Genomic DNA, 15,150 nt, shown 5'->3' with positions numbered 1-15,150 from the left:
CCTGCCTGGCAAAGACCGTCTGTGGGTGGAGTAACTGTAGAGGTATTTGGCACAGACTCGTCTCCGATCCTATACCTTTGACTATTTGACCAGCTGCTGAAGAACATGCCATAACAAGGTCCTCCATGGTCAGCAAGATAAGTGGAGCCTACAAATGTTCTTTGCATCCTCTAACAGCGGCTCAGCTGCAGCCTCTGATGGCAACAACTCCCACCAACAAGGCCTTCCTAATGCCCACCATCCCATGGAGTCTCCCAGGTGTAATAATGGTTAAGTTTGTGTGGTAGTAGTTTTTACAGTCAGAGTGTTTCTAATATTCTACTTGGTCTCCCTCCAGAAGCCTTCTAAGGAATTTGATTCAATCTGGTCAATGGATTCAATAACATTTAAGAGGGAAGCAAACAATGTGACCTCATTGGTCTCATTTTCTTCAGAAATCTGGCTTAAAAATTAATTTTAAAAAAAGTTTAAAAATAACTTCCTCATCACATTAGAGAATATTGTATCTCACCTGCAGCTACTAGAAAGTAAAATGACCAGGACTTTCCATGAAAATTAACCTCAGAGCTAACTAATTATTTCCATCTCATCCATCTTTGCTGTCTAGCTGGGTGTACCTACAGTGATGTAGAAACACAGGTGGTGCTTCTACTATAATTTACAAAATTCTGTACACTACCTTGGAATCCAAAGAAGATTTAACAGAGTTCTTCAAGACTCATCAGTGCCACCATACTCATGGGTACACCAATTCACCACAGAGTTTTCAATGAGGTGCTTTCCCATTGTGCTGGTTTGACTGAAAATGGGTTAATTTTCTTCGTGCAGTTAGAAACCTTTCTTTTTCATAGCTAGCACACTCATAATTTGGAGTTAGTTTGAGAAGAAGTAACATCCCAGCACAGAGTTAATGTTTCTAACTGCTCTGGTCTGAGAGCTAAGGACATCCTGAGCATTCTGCCCACAGGTTGTGAAGCATCAAGGAACGGGAGCAAAGACGAGGCAGAGCTTGACTGACATCCAGACTGACCAATAAGAGTATTCCATCCCATTAGCCTCATGCTAATTATTTAAGGAGAGTCAGGACCCTCCAGGTCTCTTTCTTTCTCTCTGTTATTTCTCATTCTTGTTTGCTCTGGGGCATTTCAGTTGGGATGTTTAGTCTGGCCTGTTTCCATTTTGCAAAGGCTTTTCTGCCTTTTTCCTCTCTTTTCTCTCTTCGGATTGGCTGTTGAGGACTGGGATATCACTTCCTGGGGCTGGCTGCTTAGTGTAGATGGAGATCATGGGGAATTGCCTTGAGTATCTTTTATTCGTATTTTATATATTCATTTACTAGTAGTGTATTAGTATTTTGTTATTTTATTAAACTGTGTGTATCACAATCCAAATTTCTCCCTTCCCTTTTGATTCTCTCCCCTACTTGGCGGGGGGGGAGGTGAGTGAGTGGCTATCATGGTTGTATTGCTAGCTTGGGTTAAACCATGACACTCGTCTTCCTTGCCAGTGTGTGAAAACTCTTTTGGTCTGCCATTTTGAACAAAGGCCATGAACTTTGGTCTCCTGGACCTGAGGCAAATGCCAAAAGCACCAGGATCCTGAATACCTTCATCTTTTCCATTTTCTTCCTCTCATGAGAAGACATTTTAAAAGGTTTTATTTCCATGCCACCAGAAAAGAACACAGAACCCCCACTTTGCAGTCTGTGGAGGTATTAACAAAAAACTAAAAATTCCCTTCTTGCCCCCAATGCCATTCCCTTTGTCACAAAGCCCGGGAGTGTCGCTCCCAGTTACTGAAGTCACACACAGATGCTTCCCATCAACAGTGAACACGCTGTCACTCTCCTGCCCCAGCTTTTCAGCCAGGAAAGTGGTGAGGCACTGCATCTGGGGACAGCCAGCTGCTTCCCTTCAAGCAGCAGCTCTCTCAAATGTAACAGCAACCACAAGCTGCTGCTGAGAAAACACTGAAAAGCAGGAAATAAAATTCAGAAAGCAAATCTGGTTTGTTCATTTATCCCACCCCCACAGCTATCAAACCTAGAGATAAGCAGTAAACAGTATGAACCTGTAAATACATTAACATTCAACACAAAGCTCTACAAAGGCATGCTCCCACCTACCCCTTTTGCTGCTTTTTTTCCTTGCAGTATTTTTGTCCCAGCCCTTGTGCCCTTTTCCATCTCCATCTCTCTTTATATTCTCAGTTTTATCCTCTGCATGTGCTGCTGTGCGTGAGCAGATGATTTTTTGAAAAACATGCTTTCTACTCTCTCTACAGCAAAGTTCTTCATGAATCCCTTCCTCGCTTTTCATCCAGCTCCCTCTTCATGTGGTGAAGAAAATGACCCTTTCGCTTACAGAAATGGTCAACAACAGAACACTGCAATAAATCACAAGGATCACTGGGGACCTAAAACCATTCATGTTTCTGGAATTTCTCAGAAATCAGCAACAAAAGGACTCCTTTTCTGCAACGCTTCCCTTAATTTATTTATACACATGAAAGGTAAAAAAAGAGGAAAACCAAATTATTTACTTTTTACTGAAAGACAGAAATAATCAACTGATACAATTTAAGGTGATATACTGTATGTTCCGTAACAGCTCACCCTCTAAAACTCTTTCCATTGTGGTTTATTAATTGAAAGAGAGAATCTGGGTTGCTCTGGCCTTGAAATAGCACTCCAGGAACCATCTTTCTCAAAGGAAAAACTTTATTCAGTTCAGCTGATTTAAGCATTCACAGATTCCAGAAGCAGTGGGTCCACTCACCTCTACATCATCACACTACGCATCTTTTCCCCTTGGGCTCAGTCTGGTGACTACTTAAGCTTTTGGCGAGCTTATTCAGCTCACTAAATCAGCAGAAAACTCAGCTGGGGCAGCTGCTGATGTTGTGATCTGAATCAGCTTAATGAGGGGTCAACTGTACAACAGCTGAGTTAGATGAGTGGGGAGGAACAGACCATACGGACAGGAGCAAAGAGTGGGGACAGGCTTGTCCCTTTTGCTGCTAGACTGGCTCATTCACCTGGTGAAGCCTCACCAACCTGAGTACTGCAAGACAAAGTTTTGGCACCACTGGTCAGAATATCACAAGATACATTACATTACAGACCTGAGGACTGGTAAGGAAACAGGCCACATTCCTGCCTCTTTTTCAGCAAGGAATAGTCCCTAAACTCAGAAAACCACAAGGGAAGCACTTCACACGGGAGCCTCATTCCATGGAAGGATAATATAAGCTCTGTGAGCTTTGGCAACAGCACACATCTAGAATTTAGAAAGCTCTGATGTTTCTTTGGAATTCATAAAACATCCTTCATTCAAAATTAAATTGTACCGTCCTTCAGGACACACTTTAAATCCAGTGTGAGATGGCACGACCTGATATCATAAATAAGCAAGCCCTTCTTACCTGTCACCAGAAACAGAGATCAGATGTTTGCAGTCATTACTGAATTTCATCCCAGTTACAATCTCTGTGTGAAATATAGCACAAGAAAAAAAAAAGTTTTCCTGAATTATTTCAATGGGCAGAAAAGATCATTAGTCACATAGCCTATCTGTGCTCAGAAACTCAAATTCTGATTAAGGCCATCACACTTCATAGATCAATATGTCCCAGTTACCATAACCATTTAACAAAGAATCTAGGCTTGACATGGAAATGGTGTCCCACAGCAAAATAAGCATGAAGACTGAAGTCTCTTTTTTGCCTATAACAGAATAAGCCCTCCATGGTAGGAGCTGAGGGTATATAATAACAAAACTTAATATATGCTGAAAAAACACAGACTAACTTATAGGCTATTAGGAAAACTGTGTAAACAAATACATGGTCTGACTGGTATGTGTGTGCTTGTGTTCTGCAATGCAAAATGAGGTCTGAAAAAAAATGAAATTGCAATGAAATGAGCTATTACACTTTATCCAACCATAACCTACTCCAAAATACCCATTGGGTAACCTTTGGTTGGGAGGAACCTTGAGAAAGCTTTGGCTAGTATCAGGCCCTGCTATATAGTCATCAGCAGAAAAAAATGCATCTCCAAGAAGTTTACATGCCTTACCTGAATGCCCATACATGGTTGCAACACATTCGCCAGAATAGAAATCAAAGATGGAGAGGTTCTTGTCAGAACAACTGGTTGCAATATAAAGACCAGAGGGATCTGTTTGGACCTGATTTAGGAGGTAAGAGAAGTGCAAAGATCTGGTGAGAAAGTCCCTTCAAACTGCATGAAAATGCTCCAGAATACCCAAGACAGTCATAGCAGACAAAAGAATAAAATGCAAGTAGCTTCCACAGGACTCCAATTGAGTACCAGGCTATCCAGCACCCCAGGACAAATCTCCAACCTGACTCAAGTGTTAAAACTATCTCCAAACCTAATCAGAGACTAAAGACATTAAATGCGTCCGTGACTGTGAAGGTACCACCACCACCAATGGACAAACTTCTACCTCTTTTTCCTACCTCCTCTAAACTACTGAGGCCTTCTATCTTAAGATCAAAATAAAACAAAACCCCCACACGCCAAAACAACACCCCGCCTATCCCCCCAAAAAAGTGAGAGCTGCCCAGTTAAGTGAAATATTAAAAGACTCCAATCTTGAAGAGAGAAACCAAAAAAGAACTCAACACTGCAGATAAATTGTCTTTTATAATGATGCTGTCAAATCTCTAGTATTTGCAACTCCCGTTTTGGGTTGGATTTGCAGTTTTTGTTTGTTTGCTTTTCATATACAGCCATTTGTTGCTTTATCTTTGATCCAATATAAAACTTCCTCCAAATGCCTCACTAGGTCTGAAGCAGCACTACACAGCAAATACAGCTACTGTCACCAAATGTCCTGCTTCGTCCTTTGTACCACTTCAAGGAACTGAGAGTTGAAAATATCTGTCTTTTGAGAGAGACATGGTATTTAAATAACAGTAACTTTTTTGGTTATGTTTATTTTGTTGACGCATTTTTTGCTTCACATGTCACTGTTTGGGTTCTACTTGTTAAACTGCAATGTATATTACAATCTCAGAACAACATACCAAGAAAATTTAAATTCCAGAGACAACCATAATTCACTGGTTACATAATTATCCTAAAAATGAACAAAGCAACATTAAAAATTGAGATTCCCCACTCAAGCTGCACATGAAAAAACACACCACACATAAAGGATATTAAAAACAAAAATTCCAGCTCCCAGCAACATTTCACGGTTTGTGGTCTGAGAAAGATCTAATCAAGCACACGAGCTCACCAGCAATAAAGTGTAGCATCAATTTTTCATTTTCAATATTCTGGCTTTTAAAAAAAATTGTAGAAATTTTAATAGGCAAAGAGAAAGAGAACTTGCATTTCTGTGTAAAACACAACAGGTGACACTGAACAAAGCTGTTTGCTTTCCTCTCCCTTTTTACCCAGTTATTTACACCTATCAATAATACTGCAGGTCTGTGCAGCTACACAGATATATTTCTTTTAAAAAGTAGAAAAATTTTCAGTGAAAACAAATATGATGAAGAAGCTTGTTTGGCAACTGAGCTCGAGAGATATTTTGGTTGTATTGAATGGTCTTCCCCCTTTAAAGACAAGAATGCAATTTTTCCACATCCCAGTGTGCTGGCATCACTCTTAATGCTGAATCTTGAATGCACCTGGTTTACCAGGGGAAGCCCAGGACAGCGGCAGGAGCTGGCAGGCTGCCCTACCCCAAGGCCTGTGTGCACTCAGCAGGTGGGAAACACAAACAGACTCTCTCTAAGCAGCACTGGGCTTTGTCCAGCACTCCAAAATCTGAAGAATATGAGATTTTATGGGCAGATGCCATCTAATTTCATCAACTCAAAAAATTTCACTTGTGCTCTGGCAACCGCAAATAACTCAAATACTAATCAACTGGCAGCTCCACCTTCAAAATCCTAACAAAAATAGTCAAGAAAGCCAGAATGAGCTTTCTGGAAAAGAAAGTAAAAGATTAACATTAATGGACTAAATAAGCCCTTGACAGATACTGGTGCAGTTCTGCTGGCTTTTACAGCATGGATCCATGCCTCACTTCAAAAACAGGACACAGAGAGAACTTATAGATCAACTTCCACATTCATTGACTCTTTTCCTGTTTTATCCTGATGGAACCCAAATACATTACTAGCCCTTAAGGACAGAGGTAGGAGGAAGCAGCAGCAGGATAGGTGACAAAATATGGAACACGCCAAAAAAATGAAGTTACTGTGTTCAGATTTCTATTTCAACTTTCTAGCCCTGAGCAGCATTCAGAAAAGCTAGAAAAAAGGAAAATTGAAGGAAGGAAGAAAGAAAACAGCTTACTTTGATGAGGGTGCCATCTTCACCTTGGGATCCCTTGTAAAGCTTCTTCTGCTTCCCACTGCTGATGTTGAAAACCCTGAGGGAGATGACATAAGACACCATTGCTCATTTTGCCCAGGTACTGCTCCATGGCTCTTGTCACCAGGTTCCTTTTCTCTTTCTCCATCTCATTCCACGTGAAAAACAGGGAACAAAGCCAAGCCACAGGAAGTGGAGAAATGACCTCTGTGAGCTATAACCACCAATCATTTAAATGGTTCAAGAAACAATCTTGTAAGTAATGTAGGGGTCCCAAGACTGGATGATATGATATCAAGCAGATTATCTGAATTAAAATTGAGGCTTGATTGTCAAGCTGATAATTAAAAACAAGTATAGGATCATGGCACTGAAGGAGAGGTTAAATGGGAGGGAGAAACCATTGCCACCATTCCTTGTAATAAAGGTTATGTAGCAGGAATGCGCATTTGCATATATCCGCAGTTTTCTGTCAGCAAGGGAAAAGGCAAGAGAAGGCAAGTTCAACCTCACAGAGTGTGAGGTAAGGCTTCAAATCTGTCTGCAAAGGCTGTGTAAAAGAACCTAAGTGGAACAATGATGGGGATGGGGCCACCTTGGCCAATTCGCTTATGACTGCCAAATTATTTTCAAGACAAGCAGTAAACTAACCTGATGTTACGATCCTGGCATCCAATAGCTGCATATTTCCAGCTGGGGTCCACATCCATGTCATAGAGAGTGGTCTTCCTAACAATGTGATGTGTTCGGGTAAACTGAACCCCTTCTCCTGTCTAAGCATGTGAGTAAAGACTGTGTCAAAATCAAGTAGTAAACCCATTATTAAAAACTTCTAAATACAGATGAGTCCTCTCACACAACCAGCACAAGCTAACCCTTTCCAATAACAAGGTCTGCTGGAAACAGCTGAGATTGGAGGCACAATGAACTCCTCTCCAGCCCATACTCTTTCACCATTCCTCACATTAGCCCTGGCAGCGAAAGAAAAGCAGATACCCTAACAGTTCTGTACTTTGCATCTTGCTGACAGAGGTCAGGCTGGGAGCAGCTCCATGCTTCACAGAACTAGTTCTCTGAACGTAATCTCTTGCATTGAGTCAGTGGGAGAAACTGAGGCTGAAACAGCAACAAGCTCAGACAGAAATTCTGATATGACTCTTTAAAGTAGCTCCTTTGTGGAGAGATTATTAAAAAAAAATAGGTGCTCAAAAAGCTGTAACAAGGTTACCTTCTGCGCAGTGCGGAAATAGATGCTCTTGTCTGCCCCACAGCTTATCATTCGTACTTTTCCATCATTGGCTGGAACAAAAACACAGGAGCTGATCAAAAGATACACACAAATACAAGGTGGAACAAATGTTTCCATTTATTTCAGCATGTAGCCATCTGATATCAGTTAAACAGAGTAAATCATTACAGGAAACAGCTTTCCAAAGAAATGCTGACGACTTCAATCAAGAGAGGTTTTTTGAGTGGAGAGGATGGAGAGGATGAAAAAAACCAAACCCACGAGGGAAAAGAAGGCAAGTATTGTCAAATATCACCTTTGTTAGGACTGCAGCTGCAGAAGATGACAAAAAAAGCAGCTGCAATTTCAGTCTGGCCTAACACAGTGTTTAAGCAGTTAAAATTACTTTATAGACACAATGGGACAGCAGCAGTGCTCAAATCCAGGTGTGGAGGGAGGCCATGATTCTCTACCTGCAAACTTCACAGCAGTGATGGAAGAAGAATGTTCATCCAGGGTCTGCTGCAGGCTGTAATCCTTTCCAGCATCCAAGACATGAATCAATCTATCCCGACTGGCTGAGGCTAAGAGCTTTAAGCCTATCAGAAATTAGAAAGAGTGCAAGACCATTACTAAAAAGTCATTTGCTCTTCCAGTCACTACTTTAAAACAGATTCTGAAGTCATCTTAAGGACAAAACTTTACACTATAGCTAGCTGCAAGGATGGACACAAAGAAATGCCCCTGGATCTCACACTATCGTAACACACAGAAAGAAGTTTCAATCTCAACCTACAATATTCCAAGGAAAAGCATGAGAAATAAGCCTTTTTCAAAGTCTGGCTCTACTGGCCCGATCTGAAATGCAGGAGCAGGTCACCACTGAAAGTTCTGACATAACATATCTAGACATTCTGACTTCCTCAACACCACATTCATAAACAAAATGAAAGAATCTCAACTGTACTTACCTGTGTCAGGTTTGGAGTACTCCAGACATAGGATCTCAGAGTCATGGGCTTCCACCTTCAGCATTTCCCTCAGAGACTGCAACTCATATATCCTGGGACAAAATATGGCTGATTTCAGTATGTTTAATAACATAGCAAGAACTGGCTTTGATTCTCATGCCTGCCCAGCCCGCAATCTGCACAAGAAGCTCCATGGGATTACCTGAGAGTGCCTATCCTGTCCCCCGAGGCCAGGTGCTCCCCGTTGGGACTCACGCAGACAGTGCGTATCCCCACCTTTGCATCCATCACTGGTGCATCAGCTTTGTCTGCACTTCCTCCTGAGTTGTAATCAGTGTCCAGAAGTACCTGAGTGTTGTCATCTACATAGATGATTTTCATCAAGTCCTGGAGAAATGATATACCCAGAAATATTAACTAGTCACAAAACATTAAAGGGAAGCATCCACTTTAGAAACTGGGCTCCTGGCCAAGATACACATTTCTTTGGCAGTAATGCTGGAACTTGTGGGATCTTTTAGCTAGAACAAGCACTCATGCCCTTCATACTATAGGGTGTAAGCTTCACAGATGTCCCATGATCACCCTTTGCAAAAGATTCCCCTTCAAGCTAGAAACCAACAGCATCTCCTACACAACACACAAGCTCTGGGATTAGTGATTACAATGTAGTAGGGGACATTTCAGGAACTCGAAAGACTTCTAGGGATCACCCAAGTCAGCCCGTGTCTTTTGAGAACTCTCTGACAGAAAAAGCAGGAGCTTTTTCCACCATGAGCAGATTGCTGAGTACAGGCAGGTAGGTCAGAGCTGCTGTGCCCATGGATCTTCCAACACAACTGCAAACAGAAGCACATGTCCATAAGTAACCACTGTTCTGTATCAGTATCCTCCCTCTTACACAGATGAAATGTGAACTGTTTCTCATTCAGTTCTCCCAAACCTCTACCTCATTCAATGCACCTTTTCCAAACAAATATTAAAGTGGTTACCTATTACAGAGATAGAGAAAAAGAGAAACAGCTGTCCTGAAGCATATAGCATGAGCCATTTTGGAAGAGACTAAGCTTGGCAAATCCTTGGGTGGTTTACAGAAAAAGCAATAGTCTCCAGGGCCATTTCAGACAAACTGTCTTTTCACCCAATACACCCTTCATGTTTCTTCAAGTTCATACATTTTACCAGATTTATGCTCTGTTTACAGAGAAGTTTGTGTTGTCTTAGACATCCAAAGATTTTTGGGCTTTAACTTGGGAATACCTGTGCATGAGGAAGAGCAACCCCAAAGGCACAGAGGTGATCAAAACCTGGGATCTTACATTGCTGAGGATGTTGCGGTGCAGGGCTGTGCCGTGAATGTTGGAGCTCTCTGTGTTCCACAGACGAATGGTGTTGTCAGAGGAGCAGGTGATGAAGGAACCAGGGGGGAGGCATGACTGATTGTTGTCCTTCACCTCCGGATACATCTAAGGGCAGGTAAAATCAACTCCTGAATGAGATTGCCTGGCACCTCGTATCCTAGACACTGGTAGCAAGTTTCAAAATAAAATGAGATAAAAGGGCTGTCGTCTCTGTTTTGTACAGGTGAGAGCCAGCCAGTTCTCCTAATGAAAACATGTTTGTAGACCAGAACTTCATATTCACCTCAAACAAATGCTCACTGAGCCTCTCTGAATGTAGAACATCTCCTTTAAGAAGCATGCAATGAGCCAGTATTCTTTGTTTCTAACAGTTCAAAGAGGGAACCTCAAAGACCATGTAACGATGGCCATGCAACAACAACCCTGCACTGTTGTTTGCACCTTTAAACTACTACTGCCAATTTATAATCCAGAAAGAAAAGGTGAGATGCAATTAATAAATAATAGCAAAAAGATTCATCAACCTCTTCCCACTTCATTTCCACTTCCCCCTTTCCTGACCACTGTTGGACATATTTCAACATATGAACAATTACATTGTTTCCTACACCTCCTTTCCTCCCCCATGTCACTTTGCAGGAAAGCCAACTAGAGAGACTGGAAGATGGCAGCCACTTGAGAGGCTAATTCCACATATCCTGGTAAATAGGTTACAAAGGATCAGTTGAGGTCTTATCACTTGTTTCATGCCTTTGACTTTGGAGCACTTGCTTATCTCGAACAATTTTTTTTGAGGTGAGCAGTTAACTCTTGTGCGTTTTGTGAAAGAAGCCACTGCACTCAGCTTCGTCCAGTTCTGCTCCTTCTCCCACCTCTCACCTTTCAATGGCAAGATTTTTTTTTTTCCAATAACATGCTGCATCTAACATATTTGGTTAAGCACTGCAGTGCAGCCAAAGAACTGTTCCAAACTTTAATTCAAGCCGTGTAGCAACCACACTAACCACAGGAGGAAATCTGAGTCAGTTCTTTCTCTCTGCAGTGAGAGTTTGCATTCAAATTTGGCAGCTCTTCAGATGACTTCCTCAGCTGCCACTCACAATCCAACACTTGCGTCTGCAGACAACTTACCTCAATATTCCACACGCAGGAAGAGTGGTACAAAGCCGAGTACACCTTGCCCACTTTCTTCGGGTCTTTGACATCCCACACATACAGGCTGTGGTCATTGTACACACAGGAAAGCCACTGGTTGGTGGGGTCAAAGGTCAAGGCAATCGTGTCCGGATATTTCGCATCGGCCATACCAGAGAAAAGACGACTGCACAAAGAGAGAACAGCAGCCTGGTTAACTTGCACTCAGAGCAAGGAGGTGAAGCATCAGAGCTCCACAGGGCACTGGCAAGGTGAACAGTACACTGTGGCATGTATAGGTAGAGAAAGTAGCTGGTTGGGAAGATCTGTCTCTTGAACAACCAGAATCTCAAAAGAAGCCTGAAAGTCCCAAGGCAAAGCCCATTCTCCTTGCCATCCAACCTAGAGTCCCACCACAGACAGGCAATTAACTTTCCCTGAAGAAGGATCAAACAAGACACTTGATCATCACTGGAGATCATCATCTCCTGCACAACCAGGTAGTATGTTCTAAGTCAAATAATTTCAAAACAAAGAGTAGGGAGGATCACCTTTTGGTGGGCACTATATTTTGTTTACTGATTGCAAGGACTGCTTGTGTGTGACCAAGCAGAAGAGTACTGCACTCAAAAGAGAGCACATCAGCACAAGGGACAAAGGAATGATTCATTTCAGCATCCACTTGCCTGATGTGCTCTCCTTCCACCCCCGCCCCACACACAGGCCAGCATGGTGCTGCCTGCAGCAGCTCATGAGATGAGGTACAGTCCTTTCTAGACAGGCAAGCTCCCTGATGCAAACTTAAAACCAGAGGAATTCTGCAGAACAAGGAAACATCCCTTTCCCCAGGTTAAACAATGATCACGCCATGTGAACCCTGTATCTCCTCTACAGGACTCCTCTGTTAAGTCTTGCTGCTATGCATGCAAAGAACAAGCTGCTCTCCTAACCTGAGGTCAACACAGCCATCCCTCAATGTTGGTGATGGTATCAAATAAGATAATTATAGTCAGAGTGCTAGGGTGTTGAGAGCGGGCAATTTAAAGGGACTGATGGAGATGCAGGGGTGAAGGCCAAGGCACATGTAGCACACCAGACAACCGGAGCTCTGCTTCTGCAAATGCAAAACTTTGAGGGCCTTAAGAGTACAGCCAAGATCCTATCCAAAAATCAAGTCATTGACAGAGTTGTGGGCAGTTCATTCCGGGCAACTGGCATTCCACTGAGAGGCTTTGGCATGCATGCGAATATAAGAAGTTCTGTGTTTTCTAGCTTCTTTGGAAGTCATTTAGGAAAAAAAAAAATGTTAAGATTGTAATCAGCACTACAAATTCATGTTTAAGAATCACATAAATATTTCTGCTTGACAGATACATGAAAGCAACAAAGTATTTTTAAAGGGTCCACGTATAAAATTGCTTGACTTAAGCACCATCAGAAACAGGTAACATTTTAAATTGAGAGAGTTCCTTTTACAGCTCCCTTGCTGGAATATCACTATCTCCCACTGAAGGAGTATTATACATTCCATTGTTTGAACCTTTACCTCAAGTTCCTAAGAAAGCATGTTGAGACACAAAAACAGAAGGAAAAAAAGTATATCTCTATAAACATGGGAGCTCCAAATATCTAGGGGAATGATGGCTGGTGGATTCCTACACCTTTGGATTTCTTTCCCCACTAGTGACAGAAATGAAAGAGGGCAACAGAAGAAGACTGGGAAAGCCAAACAGCAACACATGAAAGGTTTCCTTTAGCATAAGCCTCTGCAAGCTGGCAGAGAGAACTGTACAGAAGTCACATTACCCAGTCTCAGAAGGTGAGAAATAGAGAGCCAAGGCAGAAGACACTGGACAAAGGTAGGAAAACAAGACAACAGAACGCACAAAATTCAGGGAGAAGACTACAGACGATACCAGAAGATTAGGTCTATGAAAGATTGCAAGGCAGTCTTTGAAAAAGTGCCCCATGAGAGGTGGTGCATCTCTTAGCAACATCGTTATATTGCTGCGGAGAGAGTCTTCAGCCCTTACCAGTGATAAGCAAAGGATGTGCCACAGTACAGGAGCAACTGAAGTGTGTCACAGCATCCTGTGCCCTCTGCCTGCTTGCTCATAGCAACCAACAGCAAAAGGCCACCAGACCTCAGCAATCCCAGGGAGATGAGGAGCAAGATATGCTGTGTAGCCCAGCAACCAGCTTGGGACTGTAGCCCAGCCATGCAAGGCAAGGCCGCAACAAGTCAGGGAGATCTGCAACAGCCTGCCAACTTAAATCCATAACAAGAGCACACTCCAGATGGCCAAGGTCTGGGGAACAGTTCTAACCCCCACAAGCTTCCCTTTCCCTCTTCCACCCACTCCACGGTACCTGGCCTCAGTCACACTTGCGATGTCTGTTCCCAAGAAGTGCGGCTTCGGCAGCGTCGTGACAAAGTGAAGGTTCAGAGGGTTAAAAATCCGCACGGTGCCATCAGCACAGCCACAGAAGATGTAGTCATGATTCACAGAGATGCAGTTTGCCACAGTGGTCTGAGGAGGACACAGCACATAAGAAAGCAAATAAGCAATATGCTCTCACTTCAAAGCTCACCAGACAGACAACAGGGAGAACAGCAAACTGACAGACAAAGGAGTCATGGTCAGAAGAGCTGAAGTGAAGTCAAGCCCTGGGAGTAAGGAAAAGCCTAAAAAATCCAATTTTTCTTTCTGAGGAGCTTCCCAGTCAAGGTTCACTGCAGATTCCACATGGTTAAGGAAAAAGCCCAGTTCTTCTGGGTCAGAAGTCAGCAGAGCTACATATTTGCTCCAGCTGAGTCTTACTCTGAACATTGCTTTTTGTTCCTCTGTGACATTCAGCACCTCACTTTGTACTAGCACACCAATACATTAGCTGTCATAAGGGGCTAAGAAAAGAAGAAAATTGATTTTCTTCCCCCTCCCACTGGGATCTGTAAAAATGGCAAAAAATGGTACAAAATGGATTGTGGTGATAAGGAGATGAGTTCAAAGCAAAACTTTTTTCCAACTTACTGTGAAGCTGTCTGTATTCTGAGCGAGAGTGAAAGGCAGATTTTAGAGAGGAAAGGAAAGGAAAGAAAAGAAGAGGCATTTCACTGGAGTGAAAGCGTGTAAAGATTTTTCCCTTGATTTTCATACACTGGATCCTTTCAGGTGGGCATTTTACATTCAATTGAAATGAAAATAAGTACAATCGAATTCTTAACTATGAGCCAACCTGGGGGCTTAGAACAGCCAAACCACCTAGCACCTTGGGAACCTATATTTGAGATGCACAAGCCAAGAAAGACACTGTGGAGTGGGTAAAAATCAGAATCCTGCTAAAATTCCTCCTTGTCCAGGCCAAGCCAGGAGGGACAACACAGGGGTTGCTAAAGCTACATCAGGACACTGCCCAGAAGGGCAGCAGCTTAATGCTGAGGCTTGAGAATGAAAGAGCCTCAAAGATTAACAAAATCCCTTTGCCAAGAAGTAATGCTATTTTTGCCTGGCCTTCCAGACTAAATCACAAAGTGGCAGAGGTCCAATGACTTTCACTGCTGGTGGCAAGCCTGAGCTCCCTGAGTGCCCTTCTTGTTTGTTGTTCCTGCTGCGCTTCAGCAGGCACAAATATTGCAGGACAGGAGAACGTAAAACTCACCCTCAGCTCCACCCACTTGTCTAGCAGCCTTTTTTCATTGAATTCACAGAGCAGGCCTGAGGATGTGATGCAGAAGGTGCTGTCAGCTTTTTTGCCCCTCCCACATGCCACATCTGCAAAGAAGTTGTTCCTCAGTTCTCCAAGCAATCCTGAGCGACCCAGCAAGGGGACTGTGGCATTGACCTACCAATAAAAAACCAGTTTGTTAGAAACAGAGCAAGACACTCCAGGCACACAGACATTTTAGAACATCAACCCTTGAGTGCTGAAGTGCCTCAAAGAGAGAGAGCTGCAAACAGCCTGTGACACGTTTTACTTGCTGCAGGCACATTGGTTGCATTGTGTATCGAGACCATCAGTATTAGCATGTCAGTGGAACAGAACACTATCAGTGCCACCCAAACTGCACATCCATACATATGACCCAGAGACAGCAGA

General features: G+C 42.8%; 1 protein-coding gene across 5 annotated transcripts in view; it reads right to left on the bottom strand.

The window, feature by feature from the left end:
* MAPKBP1 (mitogen-activated protein kinase binding protein 1) overlaps positions 1-15,150 on the bottom strand; it is a 101,777-nt gene that overhangs the window by 25,635 nt on the left and 60,992 nt on the right. For 4 of the 5 annotated variants that reach the window (XM_071809196.1, XM_065838072.2, XM_071809199.1 and 1 more), the window contains exons 8-20: positions 14,713-14,895; positions 14,085-14,102; positions 13,423-13,583; positions 11,050-11,239; positions 9,877-10,023; positions 8,760-8,944; positions 8,558-8,649; positions 8,060-8,185; positions 7,587-7,657; positions 7,010-7,131; positions 6,341-6,416; positions 4,079-4,190; positions 3,424-3,487 (exon numbers count right to left, since the gene is read on the bottom strand). In XM_071809196.1, the coding sequence (XP_071665297.1) occupies positions 3,424-3,487; positions 4,079-4,190; positions 6,341-6,416; positions 7,010-7,131; positions 7,587-7,657; positions 8,060-8,185; positions 8,558-8,649; positions 8,760-8,944; positions 9,877-10,023; positions 11,050-11,239; positions 13,423-13,583; positions 14,085-14,102; positions 14,713-14,895 (1,547 nt within the window). The remainder of the gene's footprint in view (positions 1-3,423; positions 3,488-4,078; positions 4,191-6,340; positions 6,417-7,009; positions 7,132-7,586; positions 7,658-8,059; positions 8,186-8,557; positions 8,650-8,759; positions 8,945-9,876; positions 10,024-11,049; positions 11,240-13,422; positions 13,584-14,084; positions 14,103-14,712; positions 14,896-15,150) is intronic. The other variant, XM_071809198.1, reaches the window with a different exon arrangement.

Source organism: Patagioenas fasciata, chromosome 5, assembly GCF_037038585.1.
Source record: "Patagioenas fasciata isolate bPatFas1 chromosome 5, bPatFas1.hap1, whole genome shotgun sequence".
NCBI classification, from domain to species: Eukaryota; Metazoa; Chordata; class Aves; order Columbiformes; family Columbidae; genus Patagioenas; species Patagioenas fasciata.
This window is presented reverse-complemented; position numbering and strand designations above follow the sequence as displayed.